Source organism: Meles meles, chromosome 5, assembly GCF_922984935.1.
Source record: "Meles meles chromosome 5, mMelMel3.1 paternal haplotype, whole genome shotgun sequence".
In the NCBI taxonomy this organism is placed as follows: Eukaryota; Metazoa; Chordata; class Mammalia; order Carnivora; family Mustelidae; genus Meles; species Meles meles.
The window spans coordinates 43,229,356-43,254,046 of NC_060070.1; the positions used below are offsets into that span (position 1 = coordinate 43,229,356).

A 24,691-nucleotide genomic window follows, 5' to 3' on the forward strand; every position below is an offset into this window, starting at 1 on the left:
GCGTGATTAATGGCCCTGAGGTCGGGGACGGTGCAGGCACGAGCCCCTTCTTGGCTCAGCCGGGGTGTGAGGGTATCCGGGAGGAGAGCCAGGTCCTGGCAGTGGGAGCCCCCGGGACCGCGGCGGCGGCGGCGCAGAAGAAGGAGGAGGATGAGGAAGAGAAGTAGGTGAAGCGGGCCGGAGAGGCTTGTCCCCTCCGGCCCCAGGGCCGGCTCCACGGCAGGTGCCCCGCGTCGGCAAAGTTTGGAGCCACGGGTGCAGCGCTGCGCGGTGCACAGGTCCCTCCCCGCGCAGTTCCCTCGGTGGGGTCTGTGCCGCCGCCGCTGCCAGGGCAGGACAAAGGCTCATTAACACGTGATGGGACCGCGCTTCATAAATGGGACTGGAGCGAGAGGGAGCCAGAGACAGAGCGCCAGCGGAGGAAGAGGCAGGGACCGCACGAGCGTGGCGAGGCGACGGGCGCCAGTGCTGGCGGAGACCTGCGGCCCCAAGCCGAGCCAGGCGGGGCGAGCGGGAGCACCCACTGAAGAGCCCGGGGAAGGGGCGAGGCTCGCGGGCGGCGGGAGAGGAGGGGTCGCCAGTCGCTGTCGCTGTCGCGGGCGGGCGCTGGAGGCAGGGGACGCCGGCGCGCGGGCAGCGTGGACCGACTGACTTACTGACCGACAGACGGAGGCACACCCCGCTCCACCCCACCCCACCCCGCCTCGCCCGCATCCCCGCGCCGGCGCCGCCTCCCTCCGGCTACTAGCTCGGCCACCCCTTCCTTTTGCACTTCTTTTCCGCCTCCGCCTCTTCTTGGCTCCGGCGGCGCCAGTGCCTTCCCCTGGCCCGGGCTGGGCGCCTCGGCTCCCGCAGAGCTCCGTAGAGTCGGGAGGAACGTTTCGTTCTAGCAGAGCAGCAGCCCCTGCGCTGGGCGAGAGGTGCGAGGGAGCTTCTCCCCGAGGACCGGGGGATGCGAAGGGTAAGACCTGGCAGGGTTGCGTTTGGAAATACTTTTTCCGCCTCCCGCCCCCTCGGGTACTGACCAGTGTAGTCCCCAAGTGTCCTTCGTGGAGTTCTTATTCCGTGTGAGCGAATCTTGCGTTGATGTTTACTTAGCTGTACAGCCCCAGCTTGTAAACTGTGGTCTGGGCTACTTCTGGAGCTTTCTACCATTTACTACTTATTGAATGTGTGTGCACCTCTGTGTACACTGATGTGTGTTTGTAGGAAACGTGTAATTGTGCATGTTTGAAAAAATAGGCGCTTGAGTTGGTGCTGAATGTCTATAAACCGTATCAGCAACTAAGTGTTCCCAAATACATCGATCTCTGCACCAAACCTAGAAACTGCCTAAAATATTAAATGTCATATAAAGAAATGTATGTCAGATAATAAACTTTTGGTGTAGAGAAAATAGCTGCAGGAGCCACTCTTTTTAAGGAAAAGTAAACGTAGGTTTAACATCTAAATTTAAATGTTGATGGAACCATTTAACCCAGAACAAGCCATTAGATGAAAAAAGTTGCTGTGTTTTTGAAAGACATTTCTCAGTAAGGCTCATGATCATAAATGGATCGCCTCTCCAGTGGAAATGTTTGCAGTGACAGACAGGAGAAACTGTCATTTGGTCATTTGAAAGTTTGAAAGCAACATGCATGCTTCTAATTTTAGTTTTAAATTGAACAAATGAGAAAAAAAATGGTAATCTGTTCATCATTTTGCCTCCCATCTTCTTTATTTCCTTTCAAATTAAGTGCCATTCTTGTCTTTGTTGTTGCTTCTTGATACATTAAACATCCTTGGGCATTTAATAAGAGATTGGAACAGATTTAATGGTTTTAAAGGTGTTGAAAGATATCTCTGTGGGTCCCATAACTTCTCCTCATTTTTATTACCAAGTTAATATCATTTCAACAATGGGGGAAATGCAATTTCTTAGCGTAAACTCAGTAAACATTGAGTATCAGTGGGGTGACTACTGCCATCAATCTATTTTGCAGAATATTGAGAAGCTCAGAGCAACTAACCTTTAAGGTTCCCATAGGACTTTGTCTGATTTAAAGTGTTGCTTTTCTAATCCCACCCTACTGACAGTTTGCAAGGGAAGATATACTGATTGATTTTTCTCTTTCCCTTTTCTCCCCCTGGTACTCCTTCTCCCTCCCACCACTTCTAACTCAGTTAAAAGCAATTTTATCAAAATAAAAGGCCACACATAGTTTCTTAAGTGAGACAAATAATTTTCTGGTTATATCCATATATGAACAGAATCCACTACCTCCAGATTTTTAAATGTTGCATACTGCAAGCGGTTACTTGTAGGCACCATAGCAGTTGCTGTAGTTGGGCAAGAGGCAAGAGGATGGACGTGGTTTTTAAAAACTAATCCATTTTAGGTTACCAACAGAACTTACTGTAAACAGATTCTTTTTGTTCCAAAGATGTCTCCCACTCCAGGCAAGGAGCAATCCTGGCTGAGGTACGTATCAAGTGTCTGATGGGGAAAGGTCTCATTGTGTTCCTGAGTCTCCATGGAGGTAACGTGAGGCCCCAGGGGGGGAATGCTCAGTTCTGATCTTTCAAAAATAAAATTACTATGCTTGCACACTCATTGTTAGGAAGGCAAATTAGATATTCACGCCCCCCAATTTCAATAGAAAGCTTCGATATAGATGCCTATGAAAAGAACGTTATGCCTGGTCCCTTAAAAAACAGATGATCTTATTTAGTGTGGCATGTAAAGTTTTACATTTTGGTGCAAATCTGATTTCACATTGGAGTAGTGCTTGGCTTTGTTTGTTATCCACTGTTTTCTGTCTTTTTCTGTTACCCTTTTCCCAGTGGACTCTGTGCCTCCCTGTCGCCTGTGAGATCGTGCCTCTCTAATAAGCCTAGCTGCAGGATCAGTGTGTTCTTTTTGGCATTTCAAAATGTTAAAATAGTGAAATTGTTAAATGTTAACAAGATGAAACTGCTGGGAATGAAATTCTCTGGAAGAACCACTCTATCTGTGGCATATTACAGTCTATTCCAAAAGAAAACTCCTTGATTCAGTCCTACCTCTTTTCTCAAGAAGGAAGCAGCCCCATTGATTGTGGTGATAAGTATTTAGTATGCAGTGTCAGCTTATTAATTACTAAGGCAAAGCCTGAAAAACTCTTTCAAAACAATCTTATGACATTCTTCTTTGCTTTGACTCAGGATTAACATGAACTACCAGGAAATTGAGACAGGCTCCTTGGTTGTCTCGCGTGTTAGTGTTTGGAAGTAGAATTGAAATACTTGGCTGTTGAAGAATAAAGTATGATGAAACGGAACTTAGAATAGCTGTTGGTAGTTCACCACGCTTACCAAATGTTTCTGCCCAGAAAACAGTTGGCCTAATAAGAAAAGGGGTTATTTCCCATAATTAGCTCTCCAGGAATGCTGCAAAAAAAAAAAAAAGAGTAATAAATTGAATTTGGAGATACCTAACAACACGTGATGAGTAAAACGAGATTTAGTGATAGCGTCTTGAATTGGGTTAGTCAGATGGAGCCTGTCCTTGAGGTTGCTGACTGTTTTTCTTGGGGTAATTATGTTAGTTCAGTTGCCTGAAGAACACAGATGAGAGCTTTCATTTCTGCAAAAAAAAAAAAAAAAAAAAAAAAGAAAAGAAAAGAAAAGGATGCTGTGTCTTCAGTGTAATCTGTCTCTTCTGTTTTTGTATTCATCATTTTCTAATTGAACTGACAAATGAGTTAGAGGGAAACCAGCCTTTGGGTTTAAATTATTTATAATTCTGCTTTTGCCTCTGAAAAGACCTGGACCTAACATTGTTTGAAAAACTGCTGGAGCCAAGTTTACATATTGCATATCTTTATTTTGAGGGACCAGAAGCTCTGCTGGTTTTTCTTTTCTTGATTGAAGATTTGGTAGAGAACCTAAAGAATAAGAGGAAATAAAAACCAATTGGTACACTTTGTATTGGCAAAATTTTAACTTCATACACCCCATCTCCAGCGCTTTCTTAATTCTCTTCTTATAGCAATGTTCACTTTCTATTATAACTGCGTGAATGCTGTTTCTGAGGTTTTGGGGGGATAACTACACTTTGCCACTGAATTGTTACTTAATGTTTTTGATAATTATTTAATTCACTGATCTGTATCTTCTTAGATTAGATTGGGTTTAACTATGTAACATATTACAGGTCAACTCGGATTTCTCCCAGATATGTTTTAGCCTAAAAGAAAGAATAAATGTCATCCGGAAAAATATATAACATCAAATTATATCCCGCATAATTTTAGATGATTGGGATGTATAAACACACTCGTATACATGTATATGAACAAACTTTTTCATAGGTGTGTGTCATGCCTGACATAAAAATTTAGACCCATTGTCTTTATATATCTGAATATATAATTCAGATTTTAAATAAATACTACAAATTTGGGAAAATGTCCAAATTCAAGGCAGCTATGCAGCTGGACACAGAAGACTCAAGGCAAAAGAAGTGTCCACCTTGCATCAAAACAAGACTGTTCTGATTCTCCAGGGCAGTGGAGATCTGTTCCCATCTCAGGTGTTCTAAGAATCTTACAAAGATGCCAGGATGGGCATAACTATCTTTGATTATACTTTTCTCATCAACACTGATTGATATGTTTAATACAGTTTTCACCACTCCTACTAGTTGTTTATTATTTTTGGAAAGGAAGTTGGGAGAAAAAAATACAAGATTATTATTATATCATAGAATGCATATTAATACCAGTGTATTTGTAATATATAGCACATTATAGTGTCATCACAAGTAAGTTTAAACTGCAGGAAATATGTGAGGGGGGAGAGGAAAGGTTTTTTTAGCGGTTTTCCAGTGCCTCTCTTGGTAGTACTCAAATAGTTTGATATTAGAGAAACTCCTATCTTAAACAGGCCTCAATGGATAATAGGTATGTTTATGACCTATCAGTGATAATAGGTCAAAGCCATTACATAAAGTAATCTGTGATTACCTCTACTTAACAGAAAATGTTTACTAAAAGCTTTCCTGGGTCATATTTCTTCACTGCAAGGGTGCCTCATGGAAAGTAAAGTACATTTCATTATAAAAAAACTATTATAACTAGCATAGTTGCCATTACAAATATATTCTTGAGCCAGTTTTCGTTGATATTTTCCATATATTTGAAGTATTTTCCATATGGATTATTAACAAATAACATCTGGATATCCACTAATTTAAAGTTACATTTGGACAGGTTAATTTCATAATTTAGTGAGCATGAGGTTCATTGTTTTGTTTGTATGGGTTTTCGAAGGAAGAATTGTTTACTCACCAAACCTGAGCAAATGGGCCTGGCAGAGTCAGAGCAGTTGTTCTGGAATACTATAAATTCTGGTGCAGCCCCAGCTGGAGAAATTTTTACACCTGCACTTTAGGAAAGCTTTCAAAATTTTGCTTTTTTTTTTTTTCTTTTATTTTTGAATATGTGAGTTGAGACTGGTTAGGTGGGAATCAATATTTCTTAGCTAAACCTTTTTTTTTTTTTTAAACTTATTGTGCTATTGCATTATATTCTGTAGTTTTGAATGAGCTTCCTAAGGTAGATTTTGCATTTTTTTTTAATCTAACAAGGGATTTAAGTTCCCTTTTCTCCTAACACAGACGGCAAATCAATTTTCCTAAGAGCACAATATTTTATTATCTAATTCTTACTTTTTCCCCTTGAGTTTGGATTCTTAATTGTGTAGAGTTTGGATTCATTGAGTAGAAATTTGATATCTTTGGCTGATTCTTTACCATCATTATCTACTCCGAAAAGCATTTAAAATTAGTTTTTTACTTTAGAGATAAAGTGAAGTATAGTTTCCTAAATTTGACAATGTAATATCTATTTTTTTAATTCCTACTAGCAAATTCCATGCTATTGCTTTTTAAAGAAAAGCAGAGGCATTTTTCAAAGATGTGCCAGGCAATCTGTTGTGGTAGTTGAATATACTGGCAAATGCTTTCACAAACTGTGTATGTCAGTAGTATATTTAAATATAATTAAAATAAAATATAATTAGGAAATAATGTTTTTCAAAGTTTATGTTTAAATGGGAGGGTTCCCTTCTTTTCTCATTATTTCTTCATCTGTTCTTTCAGACCATCTATTTAGAGAAGAAAATTGGACTCTGAGTTCTAGAAATCGAATTAAGTTGCAAGGAGTTTTACATTTAAATTGGTGATAAATTCCAGCATGCTTTTTTAAAAACAAATTTCTCCTGGATATTCATCTAGGAAATTTTATAACATTGATTTCAGTTGGCCAAGAGGCTAATATAGCAAGCGAACCAATGCCATAAGCAGTATGCCTTTGTCCATCTTGTTTGCTTTTAACTCAGCTATATTTAAAAGTAATCAGCCTGATTTATTCGTTAGAAAAGAGACTTTATTTAATGCCACTATGATCTGTGTATTTTGGTTTATTCCAGAGTGGCTTGTGAAATGGACCAGATTTCCAACTCATTTCAATGCACTGCTACCAGAATATGTAAATGTTTTCTCTAGCATTTGTACAAGTTGTGGTGAGCAAGCAGGATGCATGTGGAGAAGAAGGAAAGCTAAACAGTTTAATACATAACCAAAGTAAGCAAAAGATTGTCCAGAGAGTTCGGTGTCTTTGCCCTTGTGGGAATTTGACTCTAGAAGACAGACAACTAGTTTTGGGAGTTCCAGCAAAGTTCTTACAAACAACAACCAGAAAAAGGAAAACCTTTGGATGATTGTAGTCCTCAGCGGAGGAAGTGAAGTATGAGTAATCTAAGATCCATTTTTATTGATGAAATAATTAGAAAGGAAACACTCTGCCCAAAGTCAGACATTTAGGTGTTTTGGGATCCATTTCCATGTATTTATAACGTTTAGGTATTTTTGCAAGCTATATGCCAGCTATAAGCAGTAATAGTTTGCATAATTTAATTCTCTAAGTTAATTTGTTGCGGATCTGCATTTCTTGGGCCTACTGCAAAATTTCCATTTTAGTTTGTTGTTTTTTGGGTGCCTCTCCTGTGACACATTGTTTTACAGTTTGAGGAAGAGATGAACAGAAACAGAAACATTTCTAGTTTAAAAAAATAAGCTGAATGTTAACTACCATTCCTGGTTTCCCGTTCTTTTATTCTCAGTCATCATGGGTTCTTTCACAGTGGCATGGAAAGAAATGGCTAGCAGACCTAGAGAGCTTTGCATAGACCTTGTAAATAGAATTAGGAGAAAATGGTTTGTGGAGTTCTTAATTTATGTCTGCATGCTGGGTAAGTACATATTGTATCTTGAAGCCACTTTTCTCTGTTGGTCAAAAATAAAACAGTAAGTTTCCTGAAAAAGTGCAGAGAAGCCCGGAATTGTAGACCGTTGAGAGGTTCCTTGAGAGGTTCCCACTCGTTAGATTATGTTTCTTTTCAGGCTAGACCACAGAATTCTATTTCGGTCCCATAGAAATCCCTTGGTTTTAGACATCTTCTTTGGGAAACTACTTTATCATCAGTGGGCTCCCTTAACCATCCATTTCAACCTACACTCACAGAATATTCTTTTTTCCTATCCTCAGTTCCTAAAGGTTCATTTTTATCTGCCCCCTCAAGCATTTAGTCTTTCTCAAAGGTCTCCATAAACTTCAGAGCGTGTTAGGATCTCCTGGAGGGACTTCTCACAACACACCTGTTCCCCAAACCCCACTGTTTCTGACTCCATAGGTTCTAGGTGAACCTGAGAATTTGCAGTTTTTTTAAGTTCTCAGGTAATGCTGATACTACTGTTCGGGAGACCACCCCTTGGGAACCACTGCCCTATAAAATCACTCTGCATGTACTCACAGACCACTGTGAGACGTCTCAGACTGTTCTTTGAGGTGTGTGTACCCTGGATATCCAGCCTGTTCTCACCCATCTTATTTCCTAATTCTTCACCTTCACGTCACTCTTTCTGAATATTCGCAGTTCCTCCCCTCGGTTCATAATCACAAAATTGCACCACACAAATCCTGGGGAGGGCTTGAACTTGAAAGAGTACAACAGAACCACCTCAGGGTTTCAGTGACATCAAATCCTATACTTGCATCCAATTTGCACACTTCCATCTTAATTGAAACTACATTTCTAAAGCACGTGTTTCATCCCTAGTGAAACCTACTTCTTCCAGTTCTGTTTGTGTATAATTATTTGCATCTTGAAAGCATATTTTTTATGTTTGTATCTTGCATGTTAGTACACACTGATTTTTTTTTAACTTCAGCTAAAGTGGATGGCACATAAGTACCTAATTTATAAAATCATGTTTGAAGGATTTAAACAATAAAAACTTTCTTAAAATTATTCCAGTGAGAAAATGATAGGAAGGAAAAGGAATTATTTAGAAAGCCACCATATCCTCGATTTGTATGAGTATCTGGACAAATATTCATTTGTGAAATATTCCATTGTAGCCCCTGTAATGCTAAATAATTTTCCATTCTTTTTCATCCCAGAACTATGGCCTGTGTTGTGATTTCATATTTGAAAATCAGAAAGCCAAATGTCTCATAAAATAGAAATGAGTTGGGTTTGTTATTAGAATTGATTTTGGGCTCCTGAGATATTTCCATCTTACTTTTAACATCTCTTGGCATAAACATATTATTTGTTTCCAGTAGAACTACTTTCCTTTACTCATCCTTAATTACTTTCTTGAGGCAGACTTCCAAATATTCACAATTAATTTTATCAATATATTAAATTTTCTCCATGCCCCTTTGCCCCAGAAAAGCAATTAAAAATGTAGTTTTTGTAGGCAGTAATAATAACCCATTTTAACCCTCCATAACATATTTTCTTATTTATGTTTTAATTAATTTGGTTGTAAAATACATAAAATGTTGTAGCAGGAGGAGAAGTTGCTCAACCAAAGCAAGAACTATGTCCACTGAATAGAATAACAAATTGATTCCTGAGGGCTTATAAAAGCCACTCCATCTAGTGGTTGAATTTTCACATAACTTCTCTTGACAAGTGGTTTTGAAAACACACTTGCACGTGGAGAAACCCCTTTGGGAAAGATTAATGCATAATAACAGGCATTCGAGGGAAGGAAAAACTTCATTATAATCACTACCTCATAGATCGTCTTTAAAGGTCTATCAGCAGCATGTAATCAGGATTCATTTAGGCTGTGCTGTCACAAAAATCTCTTTGTTTACCATTGCTGTGTGCCCAAACAGTGAGGTTTATAACACACACCCAGGCTCCACAAGGATTGGAATAAAAAGTATATTCCTAATCTTTGCCTCAGGCTTCCACTTGCCATCAATATAACTACTGGTTAACGATGAGATAAAAGATCCTGGGATGAATAATTGTTGATGCCTTTTTATTGGGGAAGTTGTTTTTGTTTTTGTTTTTGTTTTCTTCAGGTGGATGTTTGTATGAGACCAAAACTCAGTTTTAATTCCCTTATAACTGATGGACTTTATGCCAAGGAAAACGATCCACAGTTAGATGCCGTTTAGCTAGGATAGATCTGCCACGTCGCTGATGAGGACCTATATCCGTTTAGTAACCAGATATTGAGTACCTACCCCGGGCCGGGCACTGTGCCTGGCAGAGGACACACGAGGCATAGAAGACAGGTCTCTCCTCTCAAGGTGTTCACGATTTGAAGGGTTTCGACACAAGAAAGACTGACACAGGGTGACTCAGCAGTTCCTATTCTCTCTCAAGGGAGAAAAACTCAAAGCATCTATAGGAAGGGGGTTACACAACCCAATTATTGGGCTATGTACCCCATGCCGTTGGGTGATGCAATATGGTAGGCCTATGACATGTTTTCATATCCGATTCTATTCTCTCATCTGTGGGAGGAGAAGGACAGACGGGTGGCCTTTATTGGACAGAGGCAGGGGAGAGGGAAAATCATTCTCTTGCTTCCCTGACCTGTCCCCCTTACACGGGTGTAATACGTGGATGTGTATTTCATGTCTACTGTGCTAGGCACAGAGTATGTGCCCAATGAAAATGTGATACATGAAGCAGATGAGGGCATATAACTTTGTATCCATCAGCTACATGGCTGTCGGGGACACAGCTTTGTGCTCGTTGGGCACCAGGAATCTGTCAAGCACTCCCTTGTTGGAGCCTTACAAAGGTTTACAGAATTTCTTCAGCCTTGATTCCAGCTAGCATCTTAGGAACGGGCTTCAAAGAGTCATCTTCTGTCTGGGCCCAGCAAAACCACACTTCTCATGGTGGGAAACTGAGTGATTTCAGGTTGAGTTTGAATTTCTCCTTATGGGAATGAAAGCTTCAAGCTTTTGTTTACTAACAACCATCATGCCCCATTCAGCCCTAAACAAGGTGTCCTCTCCTTTCTTTGCTGGTATTGTGGAAACTGTCATTACTGTCCACAGTCCTTAAAATTGACTAAATGAAGGGGAAAAAATCCAATTAAAAAAAATGGTGGCAAAGACAAGTTAGATTTTTTTTATTATTTGCCAACAGTCGCTGAAAATAAAGTGCTAATCCAGAGTTAGGAAATATAGTTTATAGTTAATTATCATACTTTGTCCCTGAAGACCACAAGGCAAGGATGTTTTGCAAGCACTATGGGCAGTCTTTTTGCTGTTAACAGATCTTTCCTTCAGATTTTAGTCATTTGCTATGTAAAACGATCAGCTACTGTTTATTACATCCTTTCCCCAAAATCAATTCTTCCCCCTTAGAAACCAAGAAAAGGGTCTCAGGTAGTTTCTGGACCTCAAAGTTAAGAGCAGTTACTTAGAATTACTCAGCCCCGGGCTGAGTTCTAGTTCTGCTCCTCTAGTTAGAGAGAGACCTAGAGTTATTTGACTACTCCAAGCCTCAGTTTGCTCATGTGTAGAACGGGGATCGTGATAGCACCTACTGCATGTAAATATTTAAAAAATAATATATATTCTTGTCACATAAACATTCTAATGTTTCTTATTACATTATTGGGGAATTGGAATCTTCTCTATTGTGCATTTATTTAATCACCCAAAACACTCTATCACTCTAATATTTGAACCTAGAGAAACAAGACTTAATTTTTCACTGGGCTTAATTTGTGTGTTCGTTGATTCAAAGAGAATGTACTCCCTCGTTGAAAGATGAAGGAAGAAACGGAAAGTAATGCTGCACCACTGGACAGCATGTAGCACACTTTAAACTATTGCTTCCTTGGCAATGAACTGTCAGATAACCTATCTCCTGGGTTCCAGGTGTTTTTGGGGCTGGCTTTTAATGAACAAACTTCACAGACATGCTAAAGACAAGCTTATGGAGTATTTTGTATATGGACTGTGGCTTCTATTGAGCTGAAAATTTTGCAGTTTTTAAGGGAAAGCTGCATCTATTTACTTTCTTTACAGATATATAGAAAAGGTAGCCCTCTTTAAAAAAAGAGAGACAAAGGCACTTAGTAAGAGGAAACATCAGAACAGTAGAACAAAATTAAATGGTAAATGGAGAAATGGAATTGGTTATGAAAGTCAACAAATCATTTCACTTGTATCATTACCTTTGTGATAGACTTTTCTTACAGCATCATCACCTAATAGTGAATGTTTAATCTGATGTAGTTTTAAAGCCATCATTTTTTAAGCCCTAAAATTCTTTAAATTTTAACAAGCTTTTAAATGTTAAATAATTAGGCATACTTCAAGTTAAATTTGAATAGAAATATAGCCTTATAAGTGCCTTAATGTCTAGTTAGATCATATTAATTGATATATTTTCATGAAATATATTTTCTTACTAACAAAGACCAGAGAAAATGGTGCATTTAGTAACTTCTATTCCACATTGCAAAATATATGGAAAGCTAAGGCTTTGAGAACCAACCGAGCATTACCTACATAATGGAATTTTCTTTTATATATGGGAAAAGGAACTGACATTAATACAAAGAAGAAGGATTATGTATTTTTGCCTGAATTATCAGGATAATTAAGTCAATCCTTTATTTCTCTTTGCTATAGAAGATAATGCAAAAAAGCGACCAAACTACTTTAATAATTCCAAAACTCTGATGGTTATATAAGATTTAGAAAAGACTCAGTTGCTCATTCAGCCATAGCAGAAGCATCATTCATCCAGCTATGGTGTTGGCCCATGAGATCTGCCGTGTATACTGAGGACATGTCTTAGACATAATGCAATTATAAGGGTCAACTAAAAATTTCCTACTAACTTTAGAGAAATACATTATCAAGTTACTTTTTCTTGATCAAATTAGTAGAAACCAGACTCGTTCCCAGAAATGAATGGAAAATAACAAATACATCCACCAGCACCTTCATTCTCTTGAACCCTTCACAAGACTCTTATGAAGCTAGCTAAGCAGAACAACACAAAGCCAACAAAGAAATAAGGGAGAATAACAGGGTTCATGGGCCTGGGACCCCTGCTTAAATGGGGTCTTGGACTCCTATCAACTTAGAAACCACGAGCTTAGCATTGTGTCCTTAAAGCATTTCTACACTTAAGATATTACAGAAGGAGCCGGGGGTGGGGGGGGCGGGGGAGCGGTGTTGAGACAGTCTATGAGTATATCAGGAGCACTGATTCTTCTGAGGCTTCTAGAGGGTTTTTGGCCCAACTAGTCATGACATCCTGCAGAGATACCCAGAGAGGCTTGCAGAGTCCAGAACCGCAAGGATTTTTACTCCAGTACAAGAGTGATAAATATCTAACTTACTGAAATATCTCTCTAAAACAAAGAATGTCTTCAGTAGGGCAGTGAAGACTAAAATAACCTGCTGTTGATCATATTGATATAGAAAAGACTTTATTTGAAGTCTTGTTTTGTCACTCAATGCTCATCTTAATCATTATTATAATTATAATTAATATATATTATATATTAATTATATATATTATAATTATATATAATAATATATATATTATATATAATAATAATATATATAAATATATATATTATATATTATATATATAATATATAATATATATTATAATTAATAATTATACCCTCAATGGTCATAGAAGCAAAGATGTTGACTCTAGGTGACTTTAGAACGCTTCATGCTGGTGATGTACCCAGAACGTTTCTTTGATGTGTTACCATAGTTGCGATTTATATAAGTTTAGGGGTAGTAAATGGAGAGACAATTGTGCATTTAGTGAGACGGACAAACAGGTAATATCATTTCAAAAATTTGAAGTTTCTTTTTTTTAAATAATAGATTCAACACATTAAAATATTTTTATTTTTCTAAAGATATGATTTATAGTTTAAATTACTAGAATAAGTTGTTTATATTTTTAGAAATAGAATTCTAGGAAAATCCCCTTAAATGTCATTCAGTCATTGTTTTACTCTAACAGTAATAAAAACCAACTGCTTCTTTAATAGGTGCATCTACGCATCTTGCTAGAAATTTCCAATTATGATTTTCCCAGTAGCAAACAAAAACAAAATTAATGGCAGCTGCATCCCCCAAAGCCTAAACCGTATTACTAATGAACTCTCAAAGAAAACTCTCAGTGCAAAAAATAATCAGGTGAAAATTACTGTAATAATCCAAAGGTAGAAATAAAGGAAAGAATTACTGAAATGCAGAGGACTGCTTTCGCGCCACGATCCTGTTAACTGGTAAAATTGCCTACGCACCGTGGTACTTTGACATTACTAAAATCCTTGAACTGCACAAAACCCATGTACACTTTAAAACTGTATTCCTTAATTAAAGTTGGCTGATACTGAACAGAAATTAGTCTATATTTCATAACCATACCATGCTCCAGCTCAGAGTTAACAAGTGACTTTGTTTTAATGAAAGTGCTTGGTTGCATTTAAGTGGGAAACTGTGATCACAGAGGTGGTAACCTTAATGTAGAATAAATCTCAGGCACACATAGGTTTGCGTTGCTGAAAAAAGATGTGTGATCCTTTGTCTTCACTGAAGAAGCTTTGTAGCTCTTCCAGATACTAAAACTTTAATCTTTGAGGCCATACCAATAGGCAGATTTACCTAGATGGACTGGCATAGGAAATAGCGATTTAGTAGGAGCTACTCTTAATTACTATTGACAAAATGCCTTAATTTGGATTTGTAAGAAGCTAGAAGGCTTGAATATAATACAGAAAGCAAAATGGCTTTATTCTAGTTACTGTTAATTCCTAAAACCGTGCATAAAGTCCAAGAGCAAAAATTCTGGAGTCTGGAATCTGAGAGTCTGGAGTCTGTCAGCTACAAACTCTTCATCTTCTGGACAATTTGCATTAACATCTGATGATCTCCATTTCCTTTCTGTGAAATGGGGATTAATAAATAAGCACCTAATAAAGTTGTCATGACAATTTGATGATAGAATATGTGTGAGGTCTCTGGTCTCCTGGAATTATATCATTCTATATAGACCTCCCATAACATTTCCTCCTCCACAAATGCACCCACGGGTGCATCTTCTATTTCCTTCATGCTTTAAGTGCTGAGACAAAAATAAAAATTGAATAAGCAGCCTATGATCTAATAAGGCAGTGTGCTATCTCAAAACAATATATGGCAAGAATCATAGTACTAGGTAATGATGAACAACTCATATTTACTGAAGACTTTAATTTTGTGCCAGACACTATGTTAAGTACGTGATCTGCTTTTTTTTTTTTTCATTTAATTTTTAGAACAATTGTATGACTTAGGCCATATCATCCTCCTCCTCATCCCCATTTTGCAGATGAAATACTGAGGCTTATCGACATTAACTCCTTGCCCAAGTACAAGTCCCATAATAATCTTGGTCTGCTAACTCCTAATCCAATGTTTTCCCCATTACTAGTGTTTTGACTGGTTGGAATCAGTGGGGAAAAGAAGGGAGATAATAGCATCCTTGGCTCAGGTTAAAGGGATGATGGCTCGTTAAGGTTAAAAGCAGCTTTGGACCCCAGCATGTTAGCCACTAGCAGCATGTAGCTATTAAAAACTTCAAATGTGGCTAGTACCACGTGTCGAACTAATAATATTTTGGATACACTGAGTTAAATAAAATATATCATTAAAATTAATTTCACTTTTTACCATTTCTTTTTTACCTAGGTAGCAGAAACTTTAAAATTGCATATGTGGCTTTACATTTTTATTAGACAGCACTGCTCTAGAACCAGAACATCTGGGTTTGTTCTGGCTTGGCTACCTACTAGCTGTGTGAATGGTGAATTCCTTACCCTCCCTGTGCCTTTCATCTGTGAAATGGGGATAATAGCGGCACCCACCTCATAGGGCCATTGTGAAAAATAAACAGTTCCATAGACATAAGAGGCTCAGGAGGCTGCCTACACATAATAAGCTCTCCCTTAGTGCATAAAAAGGGAAAATCAAGAAGACTTTGGGGTCTGCTTGATTATAGGGGCCAAGAAAGAAGAGGCGTTCAGGGCGTTCAAAGTATGAGATCGGGCAGCTAATATGATTAGTCATAATTCCATAAGAAATGTGAAAAAAGACAGGACTGAAGGTAATTTGCTGTAGCACTATTTGTAACAGCAAGAGATGATAAACAATGTAAACCTGCACCAGAAGGAGGCTGGTCACACTCATCTAACGGATACTTAAGGCACCTGCTAAATGAGGAGAGGTTTTGTGGACCAATGGGGAATTGTCTTCATGCATACTTTTAAATGGAAAAGCAAGGTGCAGAAGAGTACGTATGGTATATTAGTATTTGTTAAAAAGAAAATAAAGAAAGAATTCATATATTTGTTTGAATATGCATGGAATATCTCTAGAAAGAGTAGCAAGGATCTTCTTGCCACTGGAGAGGAAAACTGGATGGTTGAGACATGGGGATGGGAGAGACTGAGTTTGCTGTATATCCTTCTGTTCCTTTTGAATTTGGAATCATTTGGATGTAATATATGCATATAAATGATCAAAATTTCAAATAAGTTCATTTTTAATTGGGAAATGTGAAGGACAAGTTAGTTACTTGAAATAAGCGGACTTGGGAAGGAGGTCCTGGACTGGCTCCCAGTTTCAGTTTTCAGGCCAAATACCCATTGAATTAATTACGTTTCTCTCCTCTGATTTTTAGAAAAGGCAAATAAGTATTATTAAATCACTGCTTTTATGCACCAGTTAATAAAATTCAGCTGCCACCTCTTAGGTTCATGTGAACATTTCTAAGGGAGACTAGCCCTCTCTTTCTTCTCTGCTATCATGTTATCAGGCTGGTGAAACACAGAAGAAAAAAAGATACCATTCCTGTGCTTGGAAACCACTTTTTAGTTATTGAAGTAAATATGTAAGCTCATGATTAAATGATACAGTGAGCCCTGTAATAGAGGGGAAAACTGGGGGAATTAGTTCTGCCTGGTGGGAAGGGCTGGCCAAGGGGATATCAGAAATGGAGGTAAGTTTGGCACCAGGCCTTGGAAGATCAGTGGAGCAGAGATCTTGGAAATGCCTATTTCTGACAGAGCGAGGCTCAGAGGGAAGGAGGAAGGTGTGCAGGTGTGACCCAAAGAACAGCAGGGCCAGGGAGCTCTATGTTGGAGTACCGGTGGGAGTTGAGAGGCCAAAGTTGTATGTGAGGATATGCCAGGATCATGAATAGCTCTCTCACAAATTGTGGCTATTTCCTGTGTCCTTCAGATGGTGGATGAAAACTTTCATATGTAAACGGAGTTGTTTAGCAAATGTAAATTTGCAGAGAGTGGAGTTGACTCGGAAGACAGCCTGGACCCAGGGATAGTAGGGTATAGAAAGGGGGACCACGTTCAGTACCTTGTCCCTATTCCAGTTACTAAATAAGCAGAAGGGGGAAAAAAAACCTGCATTGTGATACTTAAGGTATTCATTTAAATTTTTCATCTTTGCCTCCATGTTCTGTCTCCACTCACTAATCCTACATACTCTTGGCATAGACATCTTGTCCTTGGGGAAGCCTCCTTCAGCCCCCCAAGGCTGGCTGCCCTCAACAGTGTCTGGTGTATCTCCAGTCACAGCTGTCACCACACTTCATCATAATTACGGGGTCAGCTGTCTGTCTTCTGCCACACTGTGTACTCCATTTGATAGGGACGCTTGCTTGGTACCGTACACGCCCAGCCCCTAGTGCTTACCTACCACAGAGCCTGGCACATACTGGGTCCTCCATAATTTGTCGAATGAATGAATGAATGACTGAATCATAACTTCAGGTAGGTAGGATTTCTGTATTTTAGCAGGAGAACTCAGAACATTTTCATTTGTTCCAAGATAATAACTATCCCACTGCCCCCCCATACAGTGTGATAATATTTTTTTTAAAAAAAGAAAAATAGGGCGCCTGGGTGTTTCAGTGGGTTAAAGCCGCTGCCTTTGGCTCAGGTCATTCTCCCAGGGTCCTGGGATCGAGCCCCACATCGGGCTCTCTGCTCAGCGGGGAACCTGCTTCCTCCTCACTCTCCTGTTTCTCTGCCTTCTTGTGATCTCTGCCTGTCAAATAAATAAAATCTTTCAAAAAAATTATTAAAAAAGAAAAATATAACTAGGAAATAAAATGTTAGTTTTTATGGTTATTTTAAAATTGTTATAGGTACCACTTAGTAATTCTAATACCATTATAAGTGAAAGAGCCTAATAGCTGCATTTTAAAAAGAATTTATAAGTAGTAAAATCAATTGCCTGGCTGTTTATTCTGAAACAAACACCAAATTGTTTATCTTAGAATTGAAGAGCTCTTAAAATTTGGCCCCCTTTTCTCAGTTATCCTTATTTCCGGTGCCATCTACACGGAAGCCTAGATGACACAGCATTGAGGCCTGCTTCCTGTCTCCCAGCATGCTTGTGTCACCGCACCGCTCATGAGGGACACTGTCAGGAAACGCTCTCCTTCATCACGGCTTCCCAGTGTTCAGGATCTTGGTCTGCCCAGGAGCCTCAGTGCAAGTTTACCCTTCGTGACATTTTTCTTGGTTGGTGTAGACATGTTCAAAGTTCACCTCAGCCATGGGTTGGTCCAAATGTCTCCCCTGGGGAAGGAGACTTGCCTGACAGAGACAGACCAGCATCCAGATCTTCCCCCATGGCCGTCCGTTCCTCTGGTTCTCAGAAGTGTCTTCCTCCCCCTTCACATTCAGCAGACAGGCTGCACACAGTCTCTGATTCCATACCGCCTCATTCTTTGGTTGTGCTGTACATTCAGTCTTACCTGTGTGACAAGGTGATAAAGTCTTGAAGAGCAGTAGTTGTGTGACATGTTGCTCTATCCTGTCCCTACCAGCATTAGGCTGCTGTGTGTCTGTGATGGTAGAAGCCAGTGGTAGACATTTCCTAACGCAACTATGAATTGCGTGCCACGCCCAAGACACACTTCCTTCTGCTTGACTGTCAGACCCTGGAGGTCCGTGCAGGATCACACAGTGACTTAAATCCAGACAGCTTCAGTAATGAAAGAAATGTGTTTCTAGTGGGCGCCTCCACATCGCCAACTCTGGGTAGCTTTTCTGTGACTGACTGACTCATTTTGTTGACTGAAGGTGACAAGGATTTTATCTAGGCTCAGAGACAGGAATAAAATACCATGATGGTACACGTTTGGGATGTTTACAGTCAGTTTTTAAAACATTATTATGATTCTCCCAGGCTTTTCACCATTGAGCTTTTTTGTTTTCCCTCCTGTTAGGACTCCCTGCTGCGGGTCTCTTTCTCAGTACTTTTGAGTTTGGCCTGATCCAAGACGGAGGTTATGAAGTCTATCCTAGATGGCCTTGCCGATACCACCTTCCGCACCATCACAACAGACCTCCTCTACGTGGGCTCCAATGACATTCACTACGAAGATATCAAAGGTGACATGGCATCCAAATTAGGGTACTTCCCACAGAAATTTCCTTTAACTTCCTTTCAGGGAAGTCCCTTCCAAGAAAAGATGACTGCCGGAGACAACGCCCAGTTGGTCCCGGCAGACCAGGTGAACATTACCGAATTTTACAACAAGTCCCTTTCATCCTACAAGGAGAATGAGGAGAACATCCAGTGTGGGGAGAACTTCATGGACATGGAGTGCTTCATGATTCTGAACCCCAGCCAGCAATTGGCCATCGCCGTCTTGTCCCTCACGCTGGGCACCTTCACGGTTCTGGAGAATCTGCTGGTGCTGTGTGTCATCCTTCATTCTCGCAGCCTCCGCTGCCGGCCCTCTTACCACTTCATCGGCAGCCTGGCTGTGGCCGACCTCCTGGGGAGCGTCATTTTCGTCTACAGCTTTGTTGACTTCCACGTGTTCCACCGCAAAGACAGCCCCAATGTGTTTCTCTTCAAACTGGGTGGGGTCACCGCCTCCTTCACGGCCTCCGTAGGCAGCCTGTTCCTCACGGCCATTGACAGGTACATATCTATTCACAGGCCCTTGGCCTATAAGAGGATCGTCACCAGGCCCAAGGCCGTGGTGGCGTTCTGCCTGATGTGGACCATCGCGATTGTGATTGCCGTGCTGCCTCTCCTGGGCTGGAACTGCAAGAAGCTGCAGTCCGTTTGCTCAGACATTTTCCCGCTGATTGACGAAACCTACCTGATGTTCTGGATCGGGGTCACCAGCGTGCTGCTGCTGTTCATCGTGTATGCATACATGTATATTCTCTGGAAGGCTCATAGCCACGCAGTCCGCATGATTCAGCGCGGGACCCAGAAGAGCATCATCATCCACACGTCCGAGGATGGCAAGGTGCAGGTGACACGGCCCGACCAAGCCCGCATGGACATTCGGCTGGCCAAGACCCTGGTCCTGATCCTCGTGGTCTTGATCATCTGCTGGGGCCCTCTGCTTGCGATTATGGTGTACGACGTCTTTGGGAAGATGAACAAGCTCATTAAGACAGTATTTGCGTTCTGCAGTATGCTCTGCCTGCTGAATTCCACCGTGAACCCCATCATCTACGCTCTGAGGAGCAAGGACCTGAGACATGCTTTCCGGAGTATGTTCCCCTCGTGTGAAGGCACCGCTCAGCCTCTTGACAACAGCATGGGGGACTCGGACTGCCTACACAAGCATGCCAACAACGCGGCCAGTGTTCACAGGGCCGCAGAGAGCTGCATCAAGAGCACGGTCAAGATTGCCAAGGTGACCATGTCTGTGTCCACAGACACGTCTGCCGAGGCTCTGTGAGCCTGACACCTTCCTGGCAGCACAGGAAAAGAAATTCATTTTTTTTTAACGCTTAAAATCTAGAAGAGTCTGTCGTCTCATCGGTTATATTTTTTTAAGTTGACCATGCTCAGTGAAAGGGGACTGTCACCAGGATCGGTTCTTAGTTTTGTAGCGTTTCGACAGTGTAGGTACCGAAACTCAGTTCTTCCGGGGTTTAGAGTGAAGAAAGCCAGCTGCTGATGTGAGCGAAGCTTCTTCAGGGTCTCAGCGAAATGGAAGAGACACAGGCGGCTACATGGTCTGAAGTCTAAGGACCCATAGGAAAACACCATCAAATGAGTAATGCCTTTGTAACCACAACTCTCGTTATAATGTGAAATGTATTTGTCCATAAGTATCAGAGATGTCCATTTTTACAAGTTACAGTACTAAAGTAGAGCTCTTTTGTAAAATGTGTCGTGTCATGTGACATGTGGATCCGTGTTTACTGTGTGTTATTTATATTCGTCTCGTTCAGCAAAACTGGAAAGTAGATTTTCATGAGAACAATGGGACACAAACGGCGGATATATACCAGTGAGACCACTTTTTTAAAAAAAGTATTGCCCGTGACTTGAAAACCTTAATATTTTTTTCCAATCTATTTAAATTTGACACTGCGATACTCATAAAGGTTTATTTTTCTGTTAACACAACAAGAAGAATCTGAAGACTATCCAGAGCATTGAGCAGAATTCACTGACAAACATTTGTTAGCCCTGCATTTTCATACATGGACATTTATTATCTTCTGGACTATGGCTGTTCTGTTGGGTGATGGATTAACAAGCAGAATGGAAGAGAGAAGGCATATTGACTTTTCCGGCTGACATCTCTGACTTTCTTTAGTCTTTAGCTATTACTAGACCTCTTAAGACAGCATGTGTCAATCTTAATGTATATTGTTATCACTGTGCAATTGCTGTTTACTTGAAGAGTACTGCATTCTTATATTCCAGGTTTCAGTAGATTTCATGCCTGGGTGGCCAAATGAGTCTTCATTTTTTCTTAACTGAAAAGAAGTATTGTCTGGATCAGTAAAATTATACTGTGCGTGAGTGTGACTATAAATGTGTGTGTGTTTCTATCCTGTAACTGTTACAGTCGTGTCCTAAAGTGAGAAAACTGTGACCAAGTGTAAATCGTACCACTTGCTGCATACTTGCACATGAATTCAGTTTCTAAAATTGAGTTCTTTATGAAAGCTGGTTGGTAAAAATACCATAAACATTCATAAAATTCCTCCCCTCCCCCCCGCCAAGGGATTGGGTCAAGTACTACTAAACTGACCTTTAGATATTTCTTAAGACTCGTGTCTACCAAGGAATGATCAATGACAAACATGCAAGTGAAGGTCTGTATTTGCCATGTCAGTGTTGGGAAATGAGTGTCTTGGTTTCTGAGCACCTAAGGTCTACCAGGTCTACGGGGAGGTAAATCATCAAAAGGGAAGCGGTTCTAAAGAAATCCATGATGACATTTGTTGTTGGAGCATGGAGCAGTGTGATTGCGTCTAAGTAGCAATGGACCCCGCCTGCTAAAGGAGGACTACCCAGTCGGGTCCTCGTGGCTAAGGAGGCCGGGCAGACAGCAGGTGGGTGAGACAGAAAAAGGCAGTGAAGAGCAGACACCCTTGCGATTGAGGCCTGGATGACATACGGCTGCTTCTATGCTTTACCCAGATGCCCTTGGTGACAGCCCAGGACCTGGCTTTGATTGGGTAGGTTTAGGCTAAAAAGTAGGCCTCTCCTCTTTTCCTGGTAAGCAAGATCTGCTAAAGTATAGGTTGAGCATGGCTTCCTTTCTCCTTGTGCCCCAGCCTCATACTCCTTAATGGTGCCATGGGTGCTCAGAACAAGGCCCTTTTCCCGGTAAGCATTAATATTGCTTCAGAAGTCACTTGACCCTGACCAATTTTACTTACAAATAGTCTTCTTATACAGATAAAGCATGGCTCCTACAGGACCCAGGGACCTGACTAGCGTGAATTAAAGTGGAGAGCTAGCATTTATCTCGTGATTTCTAGCTCTCTAGATAGATGAGCAGTCTATTGGGGCATTGTCCTTTTGTGGCAGTGTATGGTCTGCAGCTGAATGTGGCCTGTGGGCTAAGCTGGGATGGATTTAACTGTCTGTACAGACAGCTCAAATCTGCCTGCTGGTTGCCTGACTTTATCTCTCTGTGATATGCAGGGGAGGGCTCAGCGTGCTGGAGGATGAATAAGCTCTCTTTAGGAGAAAGAAAAAAGATTGTTTCCAAAAACTCACCAAGGTCTGGTTCCACTGAAGAACTGCCATTCTTTTGTCCCGCATTATCCCAAATATTAATCCACACATCTCAGAGCTCACCAGGCAGCACCAACTCTCTGCTCACAGCTATGAAGACCTGGTGAAGACGATATTCTCATTATTTGTAGAAAAATTCCAGGATTCATTTTTGAAACTGTATCTGTGTGTATGCAATGTAGATTTTATAGTGTGTTGTGCTTTCAAAGATCTGAATCATATATAACAAATTAAGGGACAATGGGGCTGACGGCACTAAACTTGGTGCTTATTGATATTCTAAGAAATATCTGTGAAATACCATCACATATGTGTTACACTACCTTCATTTTAAAACTCTTCAATTAGTTTGATTCACTTTGATGCTTTTAATATCATTTCCCAACCCAAGAGACTCAAATGTTCTCCCTAATGAGTATACTTATTAGAATTACCATTCATCAGTATCATTCATTACCTAGTCCCTTAATTAGGCCCATTAACTTAAATATAATTTAAATTTCAAATAAGTCTTGTAAGGTCTGACTTCAGACTTACCTACGTTCCTCTGAGGGTAAGATATTTGTCCTGACCGTGCATTTCACTATCACATATGTCTTCAGAAAGGGCCAAATTCCTAACCTATTCAATTTCTTCAGAGTAATGATGAATCTTTCAGTCCTACACCAATAGTTTCATTTAGACAAAGAGGGCTGTTTACAAGAAACCCTGATTTTCCATTATGTAGATTTATGGAAAAGAAACATGGATCTGGGAGAAGCTGCAGACATACACCTACACTTGAGATGATACCCAAACCTCCCCACCACGTTGAGTCAAGTCTATCTGGCATTAAGTGTCAAGGAATTTTGGCTGCCTAAACCCACGTTGCAGGAACCAGGCCCAACCATCAGATGAGAATTAGGCCCTGGATGAGTAGCACTCTAGTTACTGTCCTGTTGACTCATTTCTGCCATCCCACATCTGTAAAAGAGGCCACCGATACCATGTGCAAAATTAGATTTCTCACAATCTAACTGTATATTTGTATAATATTTTAAAATCTCCTAAATGCTGGGCAATGGCTATTAACAATTGTCTTGCATTGGCCTTCTGAAGAAATGTTAACAATGCCTATTGTAATATAGACAAAACATTTTATCTACTGATTGGGGCTGAATGTATGTAAATAGGTTTAAAAAAAAAGTCAGACATTTAAGCAGTGGCCTACAAATCAGTACTTTTCAGATAGAAGGGTTTCTTTACATTGCTGTGGCATCCTACAACCTATCTTCACGTAAACTTAGTGTACTAGGCTTGCTGGGGATCCGAGTCCCCAAGAGAGGAAACCTTTTCTTGTGATAGTATGAATCAAGATGCCAGATTATCTGGATTCTTATTTCCGATGTTTCAACTGGGAAACAGAACTCTTTACTGTCTGTAAATCTAACATTATTACTTTTCCTCTTAGAAGAATATGGTATCGTTAGATGTCCATTGAGCTGGTAACACCTTTGCAACCGCCGTAATATCTTCGTTAGTAATATGTATAATACTTTGTACACAAGTACTAGTAAGATTGTTATTCAATGTAGCTTCAGTCATTAAATTACTAGAGCAAAGTAGTACTTTCGTAATATTTACAATGTATTAAGCCCACACTATATTTTATTTCGATGATATAATTAAATTGTTATTTATTCCAAGAGAAAACATCCCATCATGTCTATTGTCCAAAGTTACCTGGAATCCAATAAAAATTCTAGATTCTCATGAAGAACATAAAATGCCTTTGAATTCTGCCTTATTTCACAGTCTAACATTAAAACAGTCAGGATTTAAGTTCTGAAAGATTGTTGAACAACTGATTTGTTCCCAAAAAGCACTTAGGACTTTGAGAAATGAGGACAGATTGGATTAATGTAGTCATTTTTAACATAGGAAAAACATGCATAAAGTCATCATTTATATAATAAAGAACAAAAGCCTGCCATGCTTTTTTAAAACATTATTTCATTAAGGGGTTTAGTGATTTTGCAGTAAATTAAAACAAATGTACTGTTGACAATGTGTAATGAAATCAGAACTTATCAGATTTAGCAAAATATATAAATCTGAGAAATTCATAAACACATTCTGATCTATGTGAGAGAGAGAATTACTTTTCAATATAACTTATAAAGACACAATTTTTATTTGAAGAAGAAAAAATAGTTTGGAAATCTTATGATGAAGTAAAAAAAGCTATTATAATGAAGTTTACACATTATTATTATCTGAAAGTACATTTGCAG

The 24,691-nt window shown here is 39.9% G+C and overlaps 1 protein-coding gene across 1 annotated transcript; it reads left to right on the forward strand.

Moving 5' to 3' along the window:
- Positions 1–397: 397 nt before the first annotated feature.
- CNR1 (cannabinoid receptor 1) lies at positions 398–24,691 on the forward strand. Its single transcript, XM_046006620.1, has 2 exons — positions 398–961; positions 18,631–24,691. Exon 2 carries the CDS (start codon positions 18,694–18,696, stop codon positions 20,110–20,112), a length of 1,419 nt encoding a protein of 472 aa, XP_045862576.1. The 5' UTR covers positions 398–961; positions 18,631–18,693; the 3' UTR covers positions 20,113–24,691.

Bases quoted from the DNA above. Each gene is read 5' to 3' on its own strand.
- CNR1 (XM_046006620.1), top strand. From the start codon at position 18,694: ATGAAGTCTATCCTAGATGGCCTTGCCGATACCACCTTCCGCACCATC.